The sequence below is a fragment of the Xenopus tropicalis genome, chromosome 3, assembly GCF_000004195.4.
Source record: "Xenopus tropicalis strain Nigerian chromosome 3, UCB_Xtro_10.0, whole genome shotgun sequence".
Lineage (NCBI taxonomy): Eukaryota > Metazoa > Chordata > Amphibia > Anura > Pipidae > Xenopus > Xenopus tropicalis.
This window is the reverse complement of record NC_030679.2, coordinates 78622657-78649912: the sequence shown is the minus strand read 5'-3', so window position 1 is coordinate 78649912 and position 27256 is coordinate 78622657. Positions and strand designations below refer to the sequence as shown.

The 27256-nt window shown below is 36.9% G+C and overlaps 1 protein-coding gene across 7 annotated transcripts in view; it reads left to right on the top strand.

The window, feature by feature from the left end:
• The window catches only part of magi2 (membrane associated guanylate kinase, WW and PDZ domain containing 2), a 451931-nt gene that overhangs the window by 251705 nt on the left and 172970 nt on the right, over positions 1 to 27256 (top strand). For all 7 annotated transcript variants that reach the window (XM_031897513.1, XM_031897512.1, XM_031897514.1 and 4 more), the window contains one exon: positions 20796 to 20915. In XM_031897513.1, coding sequence (XP_031753373.1) covers positions 20796 to 20915 — 120 coding nt within the window. The remainder of the gene's footprint in view (positions 1 to 20795; positions 20916 to 27256) is intronic.

Here is a 27256-nt window from a genome sequence, read left to right as displayed (position 1 = left end):
ACCTATAACTGCCACCTGGTGGTTGGTATAGGTGACAAAACCCAGTAGCAAACTGTAAACTTTTAGGTGACCCCAGTTAGTGGGCAAAAATCAGGCAAGTCATTTGTTGCTTGCAATTTAGATTCCAAGCAACTGAGAACAAATGCTTATTCGTAAAAGTCAGTAGAGTGTGTACTCTGTCACTTTATTGGTATAACCAACAACAGGAGGTCAGGATTCCTGATTGAATAGTAAGCTTCTGGAGCTGCCACCTAGTGGTCTGAATATTCAGTAAATTGCATAGAAGGAGTGATACTTTTTATGCCTACCCATTACATTTCTGTTCTAATCTCAAAATCATAGAGCACAAAAATTTAACTCTGATTTTAGAGTATTGGTTTTATAGCTCTGTCTGTGCTGACTGAATTCCAACAGCTTTATGGGAGATGTCATAGCTATGACACAACAAGCTATATTTGGCACTTTTGTGCTTATGCTTTTGGGCTTAATTGGAGGCTCATTTATTTTATATTTTAGCTGCTATAAAGGATCTTTAGGTCTTGCTTGTGTACTAAGAACAAATAGGTCCTAATTCGGGATGTTTTTACCAGTAAAGAAACACTTAGATGATTCATGGTTTATCAACAAAATCACACTGTTTCACCTCAGGATGTAAAATCATACTTGCTCCTCTTATCTCACACATGCTTAAAATAATACTAGTGCCAAACCTTTATAGCTTCCCAAAGGCTATATTAAAAAGTAAGATTATATATCAAGGAGTGCAAAATTAGATACAGTGCAGTGGTGTGCAGCCGTTGTAACTGATATCAGGATGCATCAAACTTTCATAATTAACTCTATATGACAAGATTTCATAGATATGGAACATTACTTGACAATGTGAAAGACAAATCTGTAGGTTTTAACTGTCAAATAAAAGTAAATTTGCATGTATTTAATCCTGTATGTATATACCATTGAATTGCTCATCTGAATATCAAAATGGGAGAAAAACCAACAAACGATATCTCGGTGTCCTTAAGTTGTCCAGTGCTTTAAAGGAAATTAAGATTTTATTTATAGGATGCCCTCCTTCCAGCAAGTCAGTTTGCTAGAGCTTCACTTGTCAAGCATAAATAAAGTGTTTGTGAAGTGGAAACAACACATCAGCTGCTAAGTGGCACCAACTGCTGAAGTGCTGGGTCAAACACCTTCTCCCCACAAGGTAAAAACTCCACAAAACCTCTTCTTCTTATGCTTGTCCCCCATGGGGCCCAATAGGTTCCCACGCTCCCCCAGTCAGCGTACTTCAAAGTTACTGAACTAGGGGAATGCAGACAAAAGAGGTAAGTGCCTAGTGCCCCTACACACACACACAACGTTGTGCCCTAGGCACATGCCTCTTCTGCCTACCCCTAATTCCAACATGTACAAATCATACATTGTCAGCTTCCAAATTGTCTTTAGAAGCAACACTAGCAAAGTCAAGTAGCATTGGCACCCAAGGCTCCAATCCACCCCACTCACTCTCCCACTTAATACCTCCCTGTGTCACTTTAATTTCTTAAAAGAACCTTCTTATCCCAGAAACCCTTTCGGATAAGGGATCTTCCTGTAGTTTGAAATCAGTATGCATTCATGCTGCTTAACTACCATCAAGTACAAGGTACTGTTTCATTATTAAAGAGAAAAAGAAAATAATAAAAAAAAAAAAAAATCAGAATTATTTGCTTAAAATGGACGGTATGGAAGATGACCTTCCCATAATTCAGAGCTTTATGAAAAATGGGTTTCTAGATAATGGATTCCATATCTTTTTCAGTAAAGTTTGTAGAGCAAAAACAGATATTGTGTACTTCTGTACAGTTAGTAAAGAGCTGTAAAGAGAATATCAGATGGTTTTTTTTTTCATATCAATTAAAATGTTTATATATGGTGTCTCTTTGTATGTCACAACTATTCTTGCAAAATGTGTTCAAATGGGCTCAGTAATTTAATTATGAATCTCAAATCTTCATCTGACATGTTCCTGGCATTTTCTCAGAAGTTTTAATCTTATTCCTTTTATTGAACTTTTCCTGGAATTTCTTTAATTTTGCTCATTTATCAAATAATTTGGCACTTTGCAGGATTTCTGCTATAAAAAAAACAATGGCAATCTTTGAAATCAGTTATTTATGAAGTCCTTAAAAAAATAGCATTGCATTGCTGTTTAATTAGGTCCAGGGGAAACTTTCCAAATTTGGAAAACCTTTTGTGTTATTTCAATCACCAAATAAAGCTGATACTTTAACTCATCAATAACTTTTTAAACCGTTTGATCTGAAGCGCATATACAGGTATGGGATCCTGTATCCGGAAACCTGTTATCCAGAAAGTTCAGAATTACGGAAAGACTCCATTATAAGCACATCATTCTAATTTCTAAAAATGATTTCCTTTTTCTCTGTAATAATAAAACAGTACCTTGTACTTGATCCCAACTAAGATATAATTAATCCTTATTGAAAGTTAAACAAGTCTATTGGGTTTATTCAATATTTGAATTATTTTTAGAAGACTTAAGTTATGGAGATCCAAATTACGGAAAGATCCCTTATCCGGAAAACCCCAGGTCCTGAGCATTCTGGATAACAGGTCCCATACCTGTACAACAACTCATACATACCTAATACAATCTAAGAGGTACAAAGTATAGTCCTGTTCTAAATGATATTGCTGGCACAATTATTTTATATTAAGAAGCAAATATCTAAACCAATGTTGCAATTTTAGTTTCTCAGACGAGACTACTTGTTAATTTAGGTTGAAACGAACTGGTTAACCACGACAATGTATTTCTATTTTACCAGTGCATGGCTAACTGATAACCCTCATTAGCCTCTTCTTTCATAATGAGATTTTTTTTTTTCCAATGGAAGTTGTTAACCAATAAATTTGCATCATTTCTTGTGATTCAGTTGGCTGGTTGGCCATTCTGGTAGCACCTTCAGATTCATCTATAATAGGCTTTACTACTGTACTGAACTACTTTTTTGGAATTGCTGTCTCCTCATCTTTTAATAGTGTGCTCATCCAAGCAGAAAGTAAACTGTGAAAATTAATTTTGCTTTATGTTTGCTTAGATGTGTTTTTATAATAGATTTTTGTCTGTAGGGAGCATACAACCCATCTGATTTCAAATAATTGCATTTCTTATAATAACATTTAAGATAATATTTCTTAGTACAGAACATTTATCACCCTTTCAGAGTTTTTATTTTTCAAACATTTAAAGAAATCAAGCTATTATCAAACAAAAACAAAACAATATATCTGTCATCTTTACTTTATAATGCCTGGGTGAACCAGAGGCCATGGTCTAGATCAGGGGTAGCAAACTCAATCACATAAATCTAAATCACAAGCTAAATCGCTGGCCAAATTTTTTATTGAGATACTGTATGGTCAGGCACTGTCACAGTGCAGTCAGGCGATTGGTGCTGCATGGTCAGACACGGTCAGGCACAGTCACCAGGGATCATAGAAAACAGCCAGAAAGGCCGTTTTCGGCCTGTAGGCCTTGTGTTTGACACATGTGGCCTAGATCAAGGGGGCCCAACCTTAACTGGCAAGCGACAAACAGAAATAATGACATTTCTTGATGAATTCTTAAAATTAGAGCAGATTAATAGGCTTTTGTGACTCATCTACTAATTAGCATTTGCTTCTGTATGGAAATCCTAAAAAAATGAAATTCTGTATGTCCCTTTAGGCTGATTTTAAGAAAGCCTGTTCTTGCACATAAAAAAAAAAATTAATCAAGATCGCAAAATGCATTGGAAAAAATAGACAACAAGAACAACTGTATATTTAAAAATAAAATCCCAAATCAAAACACAAAAAAACCCCCAAAACAAAATATTCAAGCAGTTTCCTATTACTTGCTGTTACAGTGATTATTTGAGTGTTATTTTCTGTTGCCTCCCTTGAGCATTTTCCAAACTTTGTCCTGTGCAATAAAAAATTTCAGATTTTACTTTGCTACACTAGCCTAAAAGGGAGCCTTGGAAAATAAATGGCAGCACAACACTAACTATGAAAAATCATAAAATAGATCCTAATTTTCAGATAAATAACGGCCTTTAATTAAAGGAGAAGGAAAAGCTACATAAGAGTTCATCTCAATCTGCAGGCTTGCCATCCGTTGTCTCAATAGTGCCCTTAAGTCTCCCCATATAGTGATGGTTCAGAAGCCAAACCGGGAAAAAAATCGCTGAGCTGTGTGAAGAAAGTTCCCACGATGCATCGCTCCTGCACTGACTAGGAAGTGAGGCAGCGCATGTCTATGATCCGTGGGTGTGCACAAGTAGGCGCGCTCCCCATTCATCACCCTCTGAGCCGGCCCCTATGCGCGCGCACCATAAGCGCGCCAGTCAGTACTGGGGTCACGAAGCGGCGCATGCGCATTAGAAGCAGGAGCAAGGGGGAAGTGATGTAAGCACTTTTAAAATGTCGGCACCAAGGAATGAAGACAGGAGATTCTTCAGCTGAACAGTGCACTGATCCACAAGCAGCGGGTGAGTTGGTAATAAATATCATATATTTGTGTTGTGTGTGTGTATATATATATATATATATATATATATTATGTATAATACACATGAGCCATAAATATCCTGTAAATTGTTTCTTTATAAATAGAGCTTAGTGATGTCACCAGTTAAAATTGGTGCTTAGTGATGTTATTTCTGTCGCGACTCACTGAAACTTGTATATAATTATAATGTATCCCCTTTTGTAAAATATAGACCTTCGGCCTTGTGCTTTTATAACTTCTATGTGACTTATAATACCCCTATATTTTACATCAGAGGGTACATAATCCACTATACATACACAAGTCTTATGAAGCATCAAAACATCTTTATTGAGTGGAGCCTTGACTGAATACATATGTTTTGATGCTTCATTAGACTGTGTGACTGCAGACCCCTGACTTTGTTCATGGATAACTGTGTGTACTGCACCCAGGCATATATATATATATATATATATATATATATTATATATATTCTTATATACTTTGTCTTTGTGTTGTAAGATCCCATACACTTGCTACTTTTACAGCTTTTTCAAGTCACTCCCTAAACTTTCTTTGCATCCCTCATGTCATGTCATGAAATATCTTAACCACTATGAAATTGCTTACTAATGATCTTTAGATAATAGTATATGCTCCATGCTCTTATTATGGTAATTTTAAATGGGCAACAACCACCTGATCATTATTTTGTTGTGTTTTTTTTGATGCAGCAGTGTTGGAATAATTGGAATGATTGGGCAAATTAATATATTGTGCATTATTTTAAAAAGTAGTGTTTGTGCAAACAAACTGGTAGTTTTCTCACCATAATGATAAAAATGACCTCACCTATATACATCAACTGTACATTCACATCATGGCTAAATACCCAATACTTCAACTGCTGTGTCCAAGTGCAAAATGCAGTTTTAGGTCTGGGAGATGAATAATAAAAATGTTTTTTAATCCTGGTTTCTCTTCAAGGTATAATTCAGATTGTAGCTTATAGTAAAATAACAGCTGTGTTTATTTCATGACAATTCCCTATTTAAAATTAACCTATCTCTGTGTCTTAGCAAATGTAAAGGATTTCTAAGCCACAGTTAGTTTCTGTGCTGTGTTTTCCACCACACCAGAGAAATCAAGTGAAGACGAATATATATGTGATGCTCTTTAAACATTTATTTTACGCGTTGAGATAACAGCTGCCTGCAGCAAAAATATCCATTTGTTTTGGAATTGCAAGGGGATGAAAAATACATTCATATAAATAAGCCATAAGAACACTACTTGCCAATGCTTTTTAACACTTTGTGGAAGTTAAAATAAAAGCTTGGGGTGAGGGCACACTGGCTGTATGGTCTCATTTATCTCGGCTCCTGTGTGTAGCTACACTGACAGGTACAGATTCGGCCTGAGTGCATCTACACTGACCTACATTTTTGGGGCTGATTTCCATTCCATGTAGCTGTACACAGGCTGACACACTGCTTATCGGTGCAGCTACACACTGGTGTGTATAGGAGCAGATCAACTTCTCCCTGCCTGTTACAAATACAGGACCATCAAGCAGACTGTATGCCCAGTGAGCCCTCATTCTTAGTCAAGTTACCCTGCAAAGAGTGGTAGCTGCAAGTGTAGTTTTCACTCCAAACACTGGGTAGTTTACTGACTCTGTAGTATGACTTTGCACAGTATATGCAACTTATCCTATTGTTGTGGTAAGGTTATACAACCCAGCATCCTAATGACTGAATGAAATTATGTTTAGTGGATAAGTGTTAGATGGTATTATTTACCCAAATGCTAACTATATTAATTGGATCTCTGAGGTATGTCATATATGTGGATGAAACATTGGACTGAACTTTTGCTTACAGTTTTTACTTGAAGAATGTAGTACTTTTAAGGATTCAGACCCCTGACCAGTTCATTCACTTTATTGAAAACAAACACTGCCCTAAGTTTTGGTCACTGTTATATTTTGATTTAAAAGCACTGAAACTCTTCAGTGGCTGTACATTTTTTGAATGTGACTGTAACCCTTTCATGACACACTCTCTTAAAATAGGATTACCGTATATACTCGAGTATAAGCCGATCCGAATATAAGCCGAGGTACCTTATTTTACCTAAGAAAACTGGAAAAACCTATTGACTGGAGTATAAACCTAGGGTGGGAAATGCAGCAGCTTCTAAGTTTCACTCAAGTATAAGCCAAGGGTTAATTCTTCAGCACATTTTGGGTGCTGAAAAACTCTGCTTATACTCGAGAATATACGGTATACTCCCATAGAATAGGATTTTACTCCCTTAGATTTGGGGGCTGATTTACTAACCCACGAATCCGACCCGAATTGGAAAAGTTCCGACTTGAAAACGAACATTTTGCGACTTTTTCGTATGTTTTGCGGTTTTTTCGGATTCTTTACGAATTTTTCGTTACCAATACGATTTTTGCGTAAAAACGCGAGTTTTTCGTATCCATTACGAAAGTTGCGTAAAAAGTTGCGCATTTTTCGTAGCGTTAAAACTTACGCGAAAAGTTGCGCATTTTTCGTAGCGTTAAGTTTTAACGCTACGAAAAATGCGCAACTTTTCGCGTAAGTTTTAACACTACGAAAAATGCGCAACTTTTTACGCAACTTTCGTAATGGATACGAAAACTCGCGTTTTTACGCAAAAATCGTATTGGTAACGAAAAATTCGTAAAGAATCCGAAAAAATCGCAAAACATACGAAAAAATCGCAAAATACCGATCATTACGAAAAAACCGCAATCGGACTCCATTCGACCCGTTCGTGGGTAAGTAAATCAGCCCCTTGGTGTGTTTACCTGCTGGCAATTTAGCAAACCTGGAACCCTTTGCAGAAATTTGTGACAGACTGGGAAACTGGGATCTTACAGTGTCGTGCCTTCACTTAATGGGCCTAAAGGATATACCTGTGGGGGTCTCACTAGGAAATAAAATACACAGAGATTTGCTGTTTGTACTTTATATAAAAAGAGAAAATGCAATAGGTAACTAAAACATTTAAACACTTCTACAATGGGGACATGTGGATCCCTATCTGATTCTCTGGCAAAAATACTGTCTCTGACTAACACAGTCCTTTGAAGTAACAGTTGCACAGTTTAACTCCAGATGGAATAACTAAAAGGGGATTTACTAAAACTCTTTTTTTTTTTCCGGGTTTATCATTTATCAAAAGTTCCAGACTGAAAAAGCACAAACAAAAATAGTTGCGGTAAAGTCATGAAGGCCACTTCTTTTCATATTATTGCACAAAAGGTAGCATTAAAAAACCTCTAAAACCCTGAAGCAAAGAAAGATATTCCAGTTGTAAAAGGGAAACCTGACATTGATTCTTACGTAATCTTGACAGGTTTTAGCTGGCATATATTTTTCATTGAGTCAGTTTTGTCGCATAATAAATCGCAAATGTGCGTTTTTTTTCCCAAGACAAAATAAGAGTTTTTGACGTAGGGGCATATCTATGTCCAATGCCTAGGGTGGCACTGGACCTAAATCTAGCCCTGATGATGATACAAGCAGAGGAAACTAAGGAGCAGGTAAAACTGCAGGAAGAATACTTCCTATGTGATTATTTTATGTTACAAATAATTTCAAGAAAGAGAAAACTGTATATATACTTTGAAACATGCTTTACTATTGTACAGCCTTCCTTTGCCACAATGGAGCAATAATTTTGGTCTATTTTTTTAGGCAGATTTGTCCAGGTTGTTCAGATTAGTCTTGTGCACCCCAATTTTAAAACAATGTCACATATTGTGATTTGATCAAGTCCAGGATTTTGTTTGTTCATAGTAAAACATTCACCATATTGGAGATGGGGAACCACTGCTAGCCACATACACATTGCCAGTGTAAATCAATAAGCCCTGGAGAAGGATCACTGCCCAGAAACCTCAGAAGTGGGGAAAGAAATGTGCCTGTAGGTCCCCCGAACACCATGAAAGGCAACTAATGCCATGGTTTGTGAGTGAAGTCGCATGACTTATGTACTAATAAATTTAACTAGTGGCACCTTTGGGAAATTCTATACGCCTCTTAATTGGATAAGTTTAATGGTGTAATGCCAGAACTTGTTAAGAACTGTTGTGTGCTTATTGTCAGGCTGATTTTGGCAGTAACTTATTCTACGCATTTGTAAAATACTTTGTGCTTGACAATTGGATAAGTGGAATGATGTAGAACCTGAACATTTATGAACTGTTGTGCGCATCTAATGGCAGTTACTTGTTCTGTTTTCGACTAATTTGTGCATATTGATTATTGGGCATTTAAAAAGATCACTTGTTTCACCAAGCAGGCATATAGAGCTTTTTATGGAGTACACCTGGAGAGTGCTGAATCAAGGCTCCATGTTTCTACTTGGGCCACAGGTTAATGTTTTTTATTGTTTTATTTAGCCTGAGCACCATCCAAAAAGGGATTTTTTAGGTATTTGGAATATTGAGCAGTTGGTGCCTCTTCCAGTCCAGGTGCTTCTTGTTTATACTAGGACATTTACCTTCTTGTACCAGAGGCATATTTTTTTTTTTTCTCATCAGTGTTGGACTGGGATACTAGGGCCCACCAGAAAGCTCAAGACTTTAGGCCTACCCTACAAACAGTTTTTACTCTTCTCCTCACTTAATCTATTTTCCTAGTCCTACTACTGTAATCTACCATTCTATCCTTTTTCTTCCTTTGTTCCAATACAGAAATAGGTAATGACTATGAAATAGGCCCTCTTGGAACAGGAGGGCCCACTAACACATGGGCCCACCAGGGAGATTTTCTGGTATTCTTGTGGGCCAGTCTGACACTGTTTCCCATTACTCCTGTCTTTCAAATGTGAGGGCAGACAGGGCAAAAATCTTAATGAACAAAGTCAAATTTTTACTTCCTTTGCATGAACTAGTCAAAATCATAATAGGGTGGAGGGGTAGTAAAGACAGTGTAAGACGTGCAGAGGTGGGTTTAATTTTTCTGTGCAGTATTAGGTAAGCACAGAAGTGAATAAAGTCACATTTATACGTACTTCCTTTGTCTGAGCTAGCCAAAATTATAAGGGTTTAGAGGGTAAGAAATAGAGTTGTGGTGGTTGATAATAACTTGTAAAGCCAATGTCTCCTATTAACCAATGTCATGGAAATCTGCCCCTGGAACATGCAAAGGAGGAGTTTAACAGACCCACAGTTTCAGATGTTAAGCTTGCAGTAAAAATGGGCACTGGTACAGATATATCAGATTGTTATAATGCAACAAAATGCTTCTCTATAGTGTTTTCTATTCTTAATAAGGGCTAAAATAATATGTTTACAACATTGTAAATCAAATTTTAATTTAAACACAAATACTGCACCAATATTGTACAAAAAATATTTGTACTTTTCTTTAGACATGTTCTGCAGTTGTTTGTATGTTTCTTTTACAATTGACCTGTTTTGCTCCAGTCCTGTTGAAGTGTCGTTTTAATCATGCTGACTGCCCAGGGTGCCAAGAGAAATAGCTGGAAATTTGATCTAAACTTTACCACTCAATACAATTTGTCTTTAAAGAAACTTCCTGGCTAAATGCAATTCCTTTTTCTGCTATGTCCAACTTTTTAATTTTAGTAGAATATCCCTGTTTTACATAATGTGGCAGGCAGTATTTTTAAAACCCTATAAATTTAAAAAGGATTCTCCCTAAATTGTTATTGCCACTCAAAGTATAAAATGGAAAGCCATGGTTTGGACTTTATTCTGATTTTTTAAAATGGCTAGAGTTCTTTTCATTGTTATTGTTTGCTTTATATGGTACCAGAAGTGTCCCAGTGGCTGGCTCACATCCATTGTCCATAGGCTTTCAGGGGAACTGGGACCATTTTAAGGGAGACAGATCAGGTATAAATAGTAGTGCAGAGGTGCCATTTTTTTGGCAGTATTAAGTATGTATGTATATCTTTATTTATAAAGCACTACTTATGTACGCAGCGCTGTGCAGTAGAATACAGATAAATACAGTTGTAACAAGTTAAGAGTCAAAGACACAAGAGGATGGAGGTCCCTGCCCCGTAGAGCTTACAATCTATATAAGTAAGTGTCATCAATTACCAAATTAAAATCCATAAAATCTTTTCAAGCTTGTATTGCACAGTACCCAAGTCTTTCGTCACTTATAAACTGTATGTATTTAGTACTAAATTGGAATGTTCATGAAAGAGCTGAAGAGTGTCTGTTTTTCTGAACTGCTAAAACTTTCCAGTTATAACAAAAAAAAAAACTAAACATAGCCAGTTATATATTTATTTGAGTAAGCACCCAGCAATAAACTGGTTATTGGCATAATGAAGTGGATAAAAAGTGTGTATATTTAAGGCTGATGCCACACCAGGCGTAGGGCTGATTTTTTCGGCAAGCGGAAAAACGCTTGCCGAAAATTCAGCCCTACGCCTGCTACTTGTGCCTGCACCCGAATGAATGGGATACGCTCGGGTGCAGGCACATGTAGCCGATATACGCAAGAAAACGCGTGAGAATGCAAAGTCTCGCGTTTTCTTGCGTATATCGGCTACATGTGCCTGCACCCGAGCGTATCCCATTCATTCGGGTGCAGGCACAAGTAGCAGGCGTAGGGCTGATTTTTCGGCAAGCGTTTTTCCGCTTGCCGAAAAAATCAGCCCTACGCCTGGTGTGGCATCAGCCTAAAGCATGGCAGCATTCCCTCATGTTCATGTACAGACTTGAATCTGTAATGCCATAAACTAGGCATAAAGGTTGCCCTCTGCTGGCCACAGAATAGTGTGTCAGCCTTAGTGCACAATCTTGTCTCATTTTGATGGTAAAGAAGTAGAAATTTTTGTGATTTAATTTAAATACCATTTAGGTTTGTATTAAAAAAAGAAAATACTAATGTTTTCCTGTGAGATGTCCTTACAGAGATTCCCAGTTTGAGAGCTTGATGCTGTTTTCAATAAGATACTTTTTTGCTTTCCCAGTTTAGTTTTTTACTTCACTCTTCTTGCATTACCATATGTTGCCTGTGTTAATTAAATAGGGTATCTACTTTATTTCTCTGTAATGTAATTTCAAAGTAAAGTTAAAGACTGATTTAATTTCGCTTTTTTTTTTCTCAATATCTGATTTCCAGTGGGTCAGATGTTAACATACACTTTGCTAGTATTTTGTGGTTTTGCCACAAAATGCTTAATTTTAAATCAAATCTTTAGGGTTGCCTTTCACATGCTTCTAATAATATGTTGCTAGAATTTCTACCTGTTCCTCCTTATAGAACTGGTGTAAGACAGGTTTGTGGACCTCCTTGCTCTGAAATGCTTTTTAGTTGTGTCCACAAATTTTCAATGGGATTAACATGTGGGATTTGTGGTAGATACTCCAACACTTTCATTTGTATTTTAAATAAAAAGTAAACTTTTTTTCTATGTCTTAAATGACCCTAAATAGAATTATATACCTTTCTACCTGCATTCAGTCTCATGTAAATTCTGTATCATAAGCAAGCTCAACTTCAGCTCTCTCAGCTATTTCCTAGTCTAGCCTAAAGCCCCTCCCCTTTTCTTTGCTGAGCTCTCCTCTGCTCTCTGACTGTGAAGATGATTGAAGAGGGGTCTACTGTGCATGCCTGATTGATTTCCATTGGAGCAGAGGCAGTGAGCATGCAGAGTAGACACCTCTTTCACCATCTCCACAGTCAGAGAGAGGAGAGCTCAGCAGAGATAAGGGACTGAGCTTCATGCTAGACTAAGAAGTAGCTTAGAGAGCTGCTTGTGGTACAGAATCTGCATGAGACTAAGTGCATGGAGAAAGGTATGTTATTCTGGGGGCTTTATACAGTCTTTTTCAGGGCATTTATAATAAAAGCCTTACTTATCCTTTAAGCTATTTTGTTATAAATTTTGCATGCTTTGGATTACTTTCATGCTGGAAGACAAAGTTGCAAATTTTACATATCTGGTTGATTTTCTGGACATGGCAATAAAGGACTCTGGTGGATGGTTCCAAGTAAAGTGGCCACCATTTAGTTTTGGCTTTAACAACCAATGCCGTAAAGGGGTGGAGTCATGGTGTTTTGGGGCAGAGTCATGATGTTTTGGGGCAGTGTTGGGACCATTTAGATTTGGTGAGTAGCCAGGGTTTAGGTAAGTAGAGAAGAGTAGTTTGGGGGAGATCAGAGGCAGGTCAGAGGGTGGAACAACTGGGGATTACAAATTTACTGGCAATTACATTGACAGTAAATCTGTAATACCAGCTCCAGACTTGGCTAGGATTTTACTGGCTGGCCAGGCAATACCCTAGTTCCAGAAAACAGAAGCAACTCTGTTTCTAATAAATTATGGTAAATCATAAATCTATAACCACCTATTTTATCACCTCTTATGCCATAGGTATAAAAGTCTAATCAAAAGGGTTTACTGAAGTTATTTTTATACCTAGATAGATAGATATAGTTTAGATAGATCTAACTCCAAACTAGCCTTCACTCTTTGTAGTAGGTACTGTAGCACAGAGTTGCTTTACAGTGAAAACTTGCAGCAGCAGCTTGCAGCAGAAAAAGAATCTCAGAAGGGGCTAAAATTATAATCTGGAAAAATTGCGACATTTCTAGTCACAATGTCCAGTCTACCTAGGTATATACAACCAGACACATGATTAGTCCCATCTTCCTGCACTTATTTCAAGCCATACAGTATATACTATAGTATGCAGGCAGTTACATAAATGCATGTATTAGCAGAAGTCTTGTTTACTGAAGTCCATTTATATTAGTTCCTTGTATACGCAGGATATAAAAAATTCTCTTCTCTAATCATTGTGCCATTTTTTTGTAAGTGATGTAATAAAAATCAAATACAAATCTGGATAAATCAGAAGTGCTAAAGATTAAAACATGATAGATGGTCCTTAATAATTGCCATTCATTTTATTTGCAAATGCAATAAAAAGCCTTCTTAAAATTTAAGGCATTTACATGCCTGGTGCTACACGCACAGCAATGCCTTAAAGGAATAGTTCAGTGTAAAAATTAAACTGGGTAAAATAGATAGACTGCACAAAGTAAAAAATGTTTTCAATATAGTTAGTTAGGCAAAAATGTAATCTATAAAGACTGGAGTGAGCAGATGTCTAACATAATAGACAGGACTGTACTTCCTGCTTTTAGCTCTCTAAGCTGTTAGCAGTTTCATTTTTACACTGAACTGTTCCTTTAAAATCAAAAATGTGAAATCTTAATGCTTAAGGAAATATGAGGAGAGACATGCAAATTACTGCTTTATGTCCCTGTGCGAAACTATGCATACAGAATCACTATATACAGCCTAATCTTACCGGCAAGCTGTTTGGATTAGTTTAGCTCTTATGAGAAGAAAGTGTCAGCAAATGACTTCTAAGGGTAGGGCAAAGTGAGCAACCAAAGGAACAAACCATAAGGTTAAGGTAAGAAGGACCAAAGTGTTTTTCTGTTAATCCACAAAGCACATTTAAGCTTACTATAAAAATATTTCTCATAGTGATGTATGCCACTATGTGTACACTAATAAGCATTACTCAAATGTCACTAAATGATAATTTCTATTAAGACATATAAGCTAGATCAGTGCTGTCCAACTTCTACGGTGCCGAGGGCCGGAATTTCTCTAGCATACATGGTGGAGGGCCGCTAATGGAAGCCAGTTTTGACCACTCCCCTTTTTGAAACCACACCCACTTCAAACCACACCTATTTTATCACAATGGTGGTAACACAGCAAAATCCCAAATGCTTGGTCCTTACTGTGGGGATATCAACCATCATTCATATGTGAAAGAATTATGCCATATTAAGATATACCCTTAAATTCCATATGCCTCCTCCTCCCCTGTGGATAGCAGAGCAACCCCCAGTACATAATTACACACCTTAGGGACCATTTAATGGCTATTTCCAACTGCTAACAAACTCCCACAACAAACCCCTGCCAGGTTCACCTCCCACAAGCAGCATAGAGCAAGCAGAGTATGGCACACACAGGCAGCACTCTGCCTGTCCTATGCTGTCTGTGTGTGCCATACTCTGCCTGTCCTACCCTGCCTATGTGTGCCATACTCTGCCTTCTCTATGCTGCCTCTGTGTACCATACTCTGTCTGCCCTACCCTGACTGTGTGTGCCATACCCTCCCTGACCTATGCTGCCTGTGTGTGCCATACTCTACCTGCCCTATGCTGGCTGTATGTGCCATACTCTGCCTACAGTACCTATGTCTGAGGTGTGAAGAAGTGAACAATGGGAGTGATTACAGCCTGAGCCTGAGGTGTGAACACTGCAGGGGGTGAACAATGCAGGTATTAAAAGGTGTGAAAAACACAGGGGATTACATTTTTAAACAATACAGGGGGATTACAGCCTGAATCTGAGGTGAGAACCATGCAGGGGGCCAGTTAATCTCAGTACTGTTACCATTTAATGCTTACTCAAAGGTAAGCCATCAAAGCAGCCAGACAGGTGGGGGGCCACACAGAGGGGGGTCGCGGGCCGCCAGTTGGACAGCACTGAGCTAGATAGTAGCTATTTTGTTTCATTTTAAATGGTCCTGATCTTTTCTCTATTCCTCTATTCTCAAAAGAACATTGGAATCAATAACCTGATATTTGAGTTGAATAAGTAAATGCTTTGACAGAATGGCAATATGCTGTAGCTGTGTAAAATCACTTCTGACTGTAGATTTATGCTGTGTAATCCTTTCTTTGATCTGCTATGTAGTTTCACCTGTAAGGATTAGCCCTAAGGGGCACTTCAGTAAGGAAATTATTTTTAGCCTCAAGAGACAACCAATATGGATTGACTCTTGTCTTTCTGTGTGAGGAGAGAAAATATTTGCACTTCATAACTTTAAGGTCATGTGAACCCAGTGATGACATGGACAGATGCACATACTGTATGTTGGCAATGTGGCACTGTGACCACTTCACTGACCACTGCTAAGTTTAAATCTGGGTTCAATTTTATATTGCAAGTTATTTTTGTATAGTTCCCTCATTGCATTCTACCTTGCTATTTTTGTTTGATTCCTGACTATTCTGACTATGAGTTGATTAACCCTCTGAATACCAGCATACTGGACTTTGGCATGTTCTCCCTCCTAAGGCCACCACTACATTATCTGAGGCTGTGTGGCCTGACAGTTTTACTACTGTGGTGATGAACTGCAAAAAAAGTATTGAATTAAGGTTTTAAACACCATTACCTGGACCTTGGTTATACATCTCAGTGTCCATATTTCCTTAAAATATATCTATTTTGTTTGTTTTGTTTATGTGTTTACTCTTAGTAATAAAAAAAGATAAACATAAAGATAAAAAAGATAAACATAATTCTTGGTTATGTGTGTGGCTTTATGAAAAATATTGTCTGTCTGTATTGGGAATCGTCAAGCTTCTCTTCTGACATTGCTGCTTCATAAACTTTCTTGATGCTTGTTGGTTATGGCTTCAAGAAACAATAGACATAACTCTATATGAGATTGTGTTGATGTGCAGATTTTTATTTTTTTACTTTTCAGGGTAGAAGAGGTTAAGACAAAAAATTATTTCTGCTTGGTTTATTTATTTGTCAGCCAATAACCGAATATAAATCCTTTCTTAAAACCTTTGCATTCTAAAAGCTCTGTAGCCTTGAGCAGGAATTTTTAATCTTTAATATTATGATAAGTGAATGACACAATGTCTATAGTGTTTCATGGGGGGAATCCCAAATTGATCATTAATATCATTAAGCTAATATAGGTAAAGGAAATGTTTTTAGGTAGTGTGAGTGTATGAATGTTTAACTCCTATGTTTCTTTACTAAATGCACACTAAAGGTGGCCATACACCTTATAATAACAACCTATCCTGTGACCATTGGTTACAGGAAAGATAGTCTGTTCCCTCCACTGACGTTCAGAACTGAATCAGCAGATATGGAGGTAGAAACAATAGGGATTCACCTCCACCTGACGATTCAGCCCCAAACACAGATTTTGCTTGGAAGCCTTCAACGGTGCCCAAGCAAAATCTTTCATCCCGCATGATCGATGAGACGACCGATATCTGATACCCCTGCAATATTGGTTCTCTTGTCGATCCCCCATACAAGCACCAAATATCTTACAAACGGTGCGTGTTTGGCCACCTTTACCCTGGACCTCTGCTTGAGGATGTGTATGGAGTTTGTGTACAGAACAGAAGTCTGGTTTCTTTATGGTCATTGTCTTACAAAACAAAGCATTGTCAAGTATCTTTTATCTTAGGCTAGTAACACAAGGAGTGGATTTTTAGCCTGTAGATAAACGCAGGCTGAGTATCCACTCCAAAGCTTTAAAAATCTGCAAGTTGTGCCTACACCCAGGGCCGGAACTAGGGGTAGGCAGAAGAGGCAGCTGCCTAGGGTGCAATGATTGCGGGGCGCCAGGCAGGAGCCTCTCCTGCCTACCCCTAATCCGCTCTCTTTAGTCATTGCCCCCAGCGCTTGTCATTACGCGGTGGGGGCAATGATCCATCCCATCGCGAACTGCCCGTGACTGCATGCCAAAGAGGGGAGGGGGAATGAGGAAGGTGCAGGGGCGAGGTGGCCGATAGGGTTGCCTAGGGTGCCCGACCGGCTTGGCCTGCCCCTTCCTACACCTGTAAGCATTGCTTCAGCCAGGGTGCAGGCACCCGCAGCATATTGCAGCCAGAAACTGTACGAGTATGCCTGCACCTGGACCGAAGTAATGCCTCCGAATGCAGACACAACTTGCAGATTTTTAAAGCTGGGGGGCAGTTTCGCTTATCCGCAGGCTGAGAATCTGCCTCATGTCGCTCTGTGTGGCACTAACCTAAATGTCTTGGTGACATTTACTACACTGCTGCATGGAATGCCTATGACTGATTTAACAGTGAATGAGACTGGTATTACAGATATGGGATCTGTTGTGAAAATATGTAGCTCCCTGCTTAATGGCTTCTAAAAAGGTTTAAGAATTGAAAACAAAATAATTGTTCTGCCATCTAAGATTTATGGATGTAGATGAAACATTTGGAGCATCACTAATGTCAGTAAGATATGAGCCACCACTCCATGTTATTATCTACCTCATTAGACCATGGCTGAGGGGGCTACCTGAGCTTCTTGCATTGAGCCAAAGTTCCACTAGGAAGTTGTAAAAAAATACAAGCAGGTTAGCAAGGAAGCATCCTGTAAATGAAATATGTACTATATGTGGTAAGTGCGTAGAACTGAACAAGTATGTTCATATCATTCTTTTTTGCATTCTTTGTTTTATTTGCCTGGAAAAAACACTGACAGTGCAAAAAGCTCACAGCAGCCTGTTTTTTATGATAATGCAAATGACCATATGCGCTTCTGGTCTACTAAAGTGTTCAAATTGCCGTAGGCTATAAAAGCTTCAAATATTACTACTCTGTTTTGACAATCACTGTAAAGCTTGATTTTCAGAAAGAGGAAACAGAAGGGTAATAAGTTTTGATTTTGTATTATGTAAGGGACTGACTTCAAGAAATGTATTCTAAATCACTCAAGTCCTTTTTACTACATTTTTTGGAAGGGAGGCACTTGGCTGCCAACTCATCTTTACAACAAGAACAGTTTTTATATTAACAAAAAACTGAATGGCATAGTGCCTATTTCATCCATCTTTCTATCTATCTGTCTATCATCTATCTATCTATCTATTTACAATGTTTCTCCATCTTTTTGTTGTGTATTTACATGCTTAAATTAGGTTAAAAAAATACCATCAAATGTAACCCCTACAAACAATATCCATAGAATAGTTATGCAGACTTATCAATAAATATATATATCTATATACACACACACACAGACATATTTGTATTGAAAAAACTAACTGTAATGTATAAAACTAACTTAACCCCTCACAAGTACATTTTCTCAAGAGAAAACAGCTTCAAATGTTATCATCTTTCCTCAGTTTTAATGCGCTTATTAGACAATTTTGGAGTTTGTAAATTTGAGAATACGTTCTAATTTGAATAAACTCGCATTTGAAAAAAAAAAATTTGAATGCTTGGTTGTGTAATTATATGGAAAACACATAGAAAAAACATGAATACCTCGAATTAGCGAGTTCAGAAACGAAAAGAAATAAAACTTAAAGGGGGAACTATCATGAAAAGGTTTTTTTTTATAATATTGAAAAGTCTAGACAAACATGTTGACAATTTATTGCTTTTAAAAATTTTGCACCGTTACAAAGTTATGGCTAATTATTAAGCAGCCTCCCATCCCCCACGCTCCAGAATCTTGGGCTCCCTGGTCTGCGTCAGTGACACAGAAATGTTTGAGTGACAGAACAGAGTGAAAGCTGATTTGCTGTGGCATGTCATGAGGCCACACCTCTCAACAGCAAACATGTGCAAAGGGGAAGTAAAGGAATGGAGCTGGGCTGGGTGCAGTAAAGCAGCTTTATATATATATATATATATATATATATATATATATATATATATGATGTTTGAGCTATGATGTAAGTTATTAATAAAGCTGATTGATCTACGCTGGAGTGCACATATATTTCTCCAAAAGATATATATATATATATATATATATATATATATATATATATATATATATATATATATATATATATATATATATATATATATATATATACACACACACATACACAGTGGATATAAAAAGTCTACAGGTTTTCTTCCCTCCACCTAAAAGATTTCAGTTTGTTTTTCAGTTGAGTGGTACAGTTTATAGGTCACATTAAAGGTGGAAAAAGTTCTGAAATGGTTTATCTTTGTCTTATTTTTGTACACCACAGGAACCTGACATTTTATCAGGGGTGTGTATACTTTTTATATCCACTGTATATACATACATATACATATACAGCACTCAGTCTCTTTTGCATTTGGGTTTTGTGCTGCTCACCCACATGCTTAAATCTGTTGCCAGTAACTCATTTGTGCTAACTTTAAAACATTACTTCTATTATCATCATCATCCTTTATTTATATAGGACCAACATGTTCATTTTTTGCATATGCACCATATGCTCCTAACTGTGCCTGCCCCGAATGAGGTAGGAGCATATGGTGCGCTAAGTGTGGCATTAGCCTTAAACCATGCAAATCAAGAGATTTTACTGAAAAAAATGAAAATGCTAGTCCTATATAAATAAAGGATGATGATGATGATGATAATACAGAATAGAACTGAATGTGAGGCACACGCAACTAACTGGCTGGTGTGAGATGAGTTTTTGGTTGAAGACTTGCACTTTCACATAGAAGTGATTTTATTTTATATTAAGTACACTGTGTAAATGAAGTAAAATATTTATCTGTATTGGCAAGGAAGATGAGAGTTAGGCAACTGGATATAAGATTTAGAGGTTGTTGCAATGCATAACCTTTGATTAGTCTACAAAGACAATTCCTGAGAGAAGGCAATGTCCTCGAGACCAAAATAGCTGAGCATTTTTAAAGGAAAGATTGATTTATGGTAGCAAAGGATTCAGGCAGATCCAAGAGCATTAAAGGGGCAGTATACACCTAAAAACAAATTTTCTAAAAAATAAAAACAACAATAAATAGGAATTATGTTTAAATTACATTCTACCTATCTACTTATCCATACAGGGACAATAGAGATTTTTTAATTAAATCAATAGGCAAAAAGTATGTTTATCACTGAGCTCATGTTGAAAATGGGTGCTTACTGTCCCTTTAACAAGCAGTAATGACTTACAGGCAGTTTCAGTGTAATGCAAGGAGTGTCTGGAAGAGGTGAGGTGGGCAAAGACCAAAATATTTTTTATCAATACATGTAGAGGGGAATGTTAGCCAGGACAGCAGTTGGAAAGGGAAAATACCTAAACAGAATTAAAATCGAGACTAAAGAAAGGTTTAGTACCAGGACAGGAGAGAATGTCAGAAAAAAGGTGGCGGGCATAGTATCAAAAGGACATGTTGTATAAGGAAAGCACCTGCAATACTATACTGTGGAGTGTAAATACTTTTATGTATAATAACAGATGAATTTAGTGCAAAATCTTGGGTTTTTTTAAAGCGATCCCTACTGGACCAGAAAATAAATTTGTGATAATGTGGTTAATTTTGTAATATACTGTGGGATCTTCTTTTCCTGTAACTTGTTTTTGTACAATCAAGCTATGATTTAGTTATTTAACTAAGTGAATATATAATTGCCATTGTTAACACAATATTTCATTTACTTTTAGGTACCACCAGACAGCCTAAAGAAGGGGAGGTGCCTGGAGTGGACTACAACTTTATCACTGTGGAAGCTTTTATGGAATTAGAGAAAAGTGGAGCTCTCTTGGAAAGTGGAACTTATGAAGGTAGATATTCTGGCTTTTACAGAACTATATAAGTAACTAGGTATGTATAAGTCTGTGTTTCTTTTTGTCCTTAATACCTTAAGGCAGGTTGTCTCTTGGATTCTTCTGCTTTTTGTTTCTTTCTTCCTTTGTACTAAGCAACAGGCAAGGACAACATTAAATATTTTCTTTTTCCATATTGTGTAGTATATGAAATTGTAATTTTATGCTTCTAAATTTGAGTTCAGGTTGGTTATTATGTGCTTGATAATCCTTGAAATTCTGATACCTATAGACGTTTACATGGAGCTTTATGCACCATTCCTAAAAATTCACTTCTGATACTTCAGAAGACAAAAAATAATGTTGTGTCTTTTTATTCTAAGGCATTTTCTCCTGAAAGAGAGAAGCACATTTGATTTATGATTTATAATAACCCCCATTACCTACCACAAACTCATTACAATGGCGTAGTCACCATTCTAAATGTAACTGAAATGTTATTAGCCCATTAGATCATACTGAGGCATGACTGTAGATTTGAGTGCCTCTTAGAAGAATTACATAATAATGCATTCTGTATTTGTTGTTGGCTCTTGGATTGCTTGTTAGAGTGTTAGGAATTGTAAGATTTTGTGTTAAGTGCTAAGTAGGTGAGAAAATTATAAATTCTTGATAAATAATATAGCAACTGAATGGTTCAGTTTTCATTATGTTTTTCTGACATGGTGCAAATACGATAAAAGGATGTTAGCTGTGATGCATTTTTGTGTATATGCTGTAGAACCTAACTGGAGTGGAAAATCTGCTATGTTGTACAGGTACAAAATATTGGCTTGTTATTATAAGCCATAATGTTTATTGCCACGCTCTTTTCAGTGACTTCAATTGAACAGATACAGTAAAAACTAGTAGACCCAGTGTAGTAGAGTTATTTTAGTTACCATTATGCTCTTATCCATTAGTTGTTTGAGTGGGGCTAAAGCTACAGCTTCCAGGGTAAAAGGTGGGCAGGCAAAGGAAAGCCAGTCGACTGTAAACTGAGACATCCCTGTTGCAATTCTGCAGAGTAAATAAAAAATTTTATAATCTGTCCAACCCATTTTTTCTTTTCTTTTTTCTTTTTTTTTATGCAGCTAAACACATTGTCAATTACCTTTGTAATTTACTACAGATACCTTGCTATGGCACATTTTTTAGACCTTTTTTAAGGTTATTTGCAGATCTAGTATAACCTGGAGAGCTTCTAAAGTAGCACACAGGGAGTCCACAAGTGTTTTAATTACCACTGCACTTCATCTGTAATTGCTTATCCTACAAGACCAATGGCTGGGCTTCCAAGAGCAAGTATAGTGGTGGCTGCATACAGTTGAAAGGTTAAAACAAAGTATGTGTCTCACCGAAAATATATATTTAGCCTGCACTGAGTGAAGTAAAAAAACACACTGCTTGGATGATACCCAGAGAGTGCAGAATGACAGAAGGAAATGTTAAACCTGGTTCAATTGTTCATAAAAATTTAAAGGATAAGCCCAGGAGAATGAAGGCAGAGATGCACCATTTGTCTTTGGCAACCTAATATTGTTTCCAACATTAGTTTACATAAAGAAAACTCCCTATAATATGTATGCTAAAATTCAATTTGCATAGAGTTAATCAGGGCCAAATAAGATTTTTTAGATACATACCCTAGTCAAAAAGTATTCCAACTGGCCTTCAAGTTCTAAATTTCAGTTAGTGTTCCTGTCTCCTAGTTCACTTTCATTTTCTCGCTATAAATACCACAATATAGAAGTATTTTAGATATTTGGTAAACTGCCAAATATCTTACTCAGCATCTAGAAAGCATCCAGTTACCAGGAGTTCTAAACAAAAGGGAAAAGGTTGGTGGCCGGCTTTCCTAAACACTCTGCACTGTGTGATTTTAAACGTGGAAGTTCACAATTTAATGAATTTTTAGTATGTTATAGATGGAGCTATTGTATGTAACTTTTTCATTCATTTTCAGTTTTCATTTATCATTTTTAAATAATTAGCCTAGCTGCTCTGCTCCTTTCAAGGTTTTAGCTGAAAATGCTGACCCTGGCAACCCAAAAGCATAATGACTGTGAGGCTTCAGATTTTTTCCTATTTCTATTTTTTTTGCTTATCTTTGCATTTAGGCCCTTTACCATCTATTTTCCTTCTGACCTCCAAACGTCTGCCTGATTGCTAATGCAACCAGATTGCAGTTTGAATCCCAAGCATAATATCTGTAGAAAAGATAAAGCAAATACAGTAAATACACAGGCCCTATTTATTGAGCTTGTGTTTAAAAAGGTACTGTATATATACTGTCCCAATAAGTGCTAATAGTGTTTAAACTAGGTAATCTGTAATTTGGGGAATAATTAAAATCCCTTATGATTGCTCAAGCCCAAAGGCATCTGGTGTTTTATATAGGTTGCAGCCTAGAGAAAAATCAAAGAAGCAAAGCCAGAGATTCGGATACCCTGGGAACATTCCTGTGGTACCTGGTTCTTAGAATTTGACAAGGAACACTTATGGAATACAGTGTGGAGGAGCACAAGATTTGCCAAATGTTCCTCGCACATATTCATTTATTTGACAATGGCCAAACAATTTTTGGAAAATGAAAAGTGTTTAATTGTCCAGTAAGTCAAGGTCATACTTCATTTTTTACCACTGATGTCAACAAGCCTTTAGTTTTCAGGCTGAGAACGGGAATCCCTTTGTGAAAAGTGGCCCTATGTTGGCAATTCGCCAATCTCTCAGCACCCTACAAAACATTAGAGAATCCTGAAAGATTAGGTAAAGTGGTTTGGCAATCACATAGCTAAGCTTGTTTAGTACCCTGGGATGAACACCACTCAGTCCTGGACCTTTGTTTAATCTTTAAACCATTCTAGTCTGTTTGGAATTTCCTCCTGAGTGACCCATGCACTAGTAGTTATATTATTAGAATTGGGTCTGTTAAAAAAGAAGCCTTCATTAGCTGGTTCCTCAGTTGCGTAGATAGATAAAAAATAACAATTCTGAATTTCTGTGTTTTCCCATTTCTCATACACCACCTGCCCCCCCCCCCCCCCCGTGATAATAAGGGTCCCACCCCTTCTTGCTTAATTTTTTTACTATTTACATATTTAAGAAATAATTTTGGATTCCTTTCTTTTCTTGCTGCAGTGCCCATTTCCATCCGTACTTGAGCTTTTTTGCATACTTCATTCAAGCCACCTTGTACCTGATTAAAGTTTCAGCAGTCCAGCAAACTTGCATGACCTTAATGTATGTTTTTTCTTTCCAATCTCGACACCAACACTTTTATCAAACCATAAAGGTTTGCAATATCATAAACAATGTTATAAACTTTGCAATTTCTTTTCTTGCTTACAAGGGGAAAATACTGACATATTTATTCAGAAACATTTTGAAGACATCTCATTTTTTTCTTCTGTGTTTATCCTGTGAAAAGCCTTCCCAGTTTTTCAGAGATGCCATTATACTGGAAGTTTGCACATCTAAAATTTAGTGCTTGTTATTGCCATATAGAGTTGTCTGTGCAACATTTTCTCAAATGAGACCATGTTATGATCACTATTTCCTAAATGCTTACCCATGCAATTGCTAAAGATGAATTTGGTATTATTAGTTACCAGGTCCAAAAGAAAATTTATAGTAGGTTACCTAAAATAAAAAGTCATCATTTAGCATATTACCTTAACTTGCAGAAGAAACCATGGTGCCACTTAAGACCCTTTAAATCTGATACAGGTTTTGTTTTAGATATGAGCTCTAGTCATTTTTTTTCCAAATTCATTTAATAAATGGCTGAAAAGCTAGCTATAAAGTACTGGAGTTGAGATAAAGCACTAGGTCATTGTTCATTAGCTATAGTACAAAAGATTTAGATAAACCGTCAATGCCAACTCTTAATCTCTTTCTGGAACCTTGCAGATATTTCTTACTCTTTCATCACTGAGCTTACTGCTGAGCTCTCCCGTCTTTTCTCTTCATGGGACATTAGCAATTTCACTGCTCTGTTCAGTTATTATCTCTGTTAGTTACATTCAATTTATCAGTGACTCTTTATTAAATACATAGAAATGTCATGAATACCTTGTCATATCTACAATATGATGATGGTTTAGAATACATCAGAAATTCACACTGTCTGATTTGAATAAATGTTTTCAAATACATTTAAATGCAGGTCTATGGAACTTGCAGTATCTGCTGTGATGCAAATACCATATCTTTTGGATCCCAAGATAATTTTTTTGTAAGATCTTTGAAGACCATCGGCCGTTAATTGGCTTTAACAGTTCTGCCTTTAAATGATGTGATTCTTAGAATATAATAAGCCCTGGATTTTTAAACACAGCATAATTGCACTTTTTTGTTTAATATACAGAAAAGTAATTCTTGGCAAACTTTAAACATTTTTATTTATTAATGGGGACCTGTCACCCAGAGAGTACACATTTTCTGAGTGGATTTGTGTAATTTTATTGAGACATCACAGCACATTGCTCTCAAAATTACACAAATCTACTGAGAAAATGTGTACTCTCTGGGTCATTAATATCTGAATTTGGAAATTTTGTACAGCCAGCACTGGGGCTGTAACCTGTTGAGGAGTACCTACAGATAACACTGGAGGCTACTGCAGGACTTTTACTTATATTGAAGACCTGTCACCCAGACACGCAAATCTGTATAATAAAGGTCCTTTCTACAGTAAACATAAAACCCAAATTCATTTTTTAATCCATTCTGCACTTCCTAGATGTCACAGCTCTCTCATATTCACCTTCCCTGCTCTCCCTATAATTGTGTAGCCTATGCCTGGGCTTTAGGTCCCCCATTCTGGAACAGAAACAAGATTTTGGGATCATGATGCAAATCTTATTTTAATAACGATGCCTGTTTGCTGGGATTGTGAATTCCCAGACTTAAAAGGAAAACTACAAAAACTATAAAAATATATTGCATAAAACAGCCCATATACCAATCCCTGCTTCATCTAAAAAAACATACCTTTTTAGTGTGCCCCATTGGGTACTCCTAAATAGAACATTGCCTTGTTATGTACTAAGGCCTGCCCCCTGAGATCATATTATTTACAGTGCACACAAACAAGCCAAGGGCACACATACATTTTATGTCGGATCAATCAATGAATGGTTCTGTCCTTTACTTTCACACTTCCTGTCATGTGATCTCTGAGGGAGCACACAGCCCATCACTAAATGGTGGCTCAAGGGAAAAGATGTAAAAAGGCAATATTTACTGATATATATTACAGTTTTTTAAGATTCCTTCATAGGTCACTTAATATGATATAAACTGAACTGAATCTGTTGGTTAAGCATTCTTTCTGGGTGAATGGTTTTCTTTTAAGGAAACAAGAATTAAATAATCTACATTATAGTAAAGTTTTGCTGGACCAACATGATAAGAAAGTATTAGGAATTATTTCTTAGGATGACAGGTCCCATTTAAAGTAAATAATTACTGTTATTTAATCAAAGCAGAAAGCTATACAACTCTGAACTCAAATAATAGAAAAGTTTGCCAGTCCAAGGTGGAATCCAAACTTATGGTTATGCCTCAACTTGTGCTTCTCATACAAACAAATTTTCATTTCATTGCCAGATTTTATGGCATTTTAATTACTTTAAATGTCCACTATGTAACAACTGATTGTTACCACTGTGTACACAAATGCTAAACACCTTTAGAATTGCAACAGCAAAACATATGAAAGTATATTGTGTATAATTTATATGTCCTTAGTGCTCCTGCTCCTCTTAACTAAAACACATAGAGGAAAATTTTACAAAAGTGGTGATATTTAAACAAAATAAAAGGGGAAATAGATTTTTTTTAGATTTCCCACCTTATTCGCAACCATATCAGTTACACTTGCACCACTGTGGCCTATTACAAACCCAGGACTGCCGACCTACACAACAATCTTTGGCCATGTGACTTCCATTCCCATTATAGATCTCAACTAGGAACATATTTAGTAGCCTAGTTTCACAGTTTGTCCTGTAGTGTGCATATACTGCTTGCTGAACAAAATGGATGCTAGGAAGAGAAGACACTGCTAAAGGGGGTGTTAAGCAGCTCTGTAATTTTGGACATACTATGGGGGCACAGCTAAGTTGTGACAAGCGTCAGTACTATGTTGGGGGAGCGGCTGTGTACTACCACTAAAACTAAAAATTTGCCAGGGAGGCTAATCTATTTTGTCATCTATTTTATATTGCCATGGGGCAAATGGAGGCTGGGGAACAATGCAGAGCTTAACTCCATTTTAAAAATGTCAGGGGAAAAATGTTGTTTTAACAAAAAAT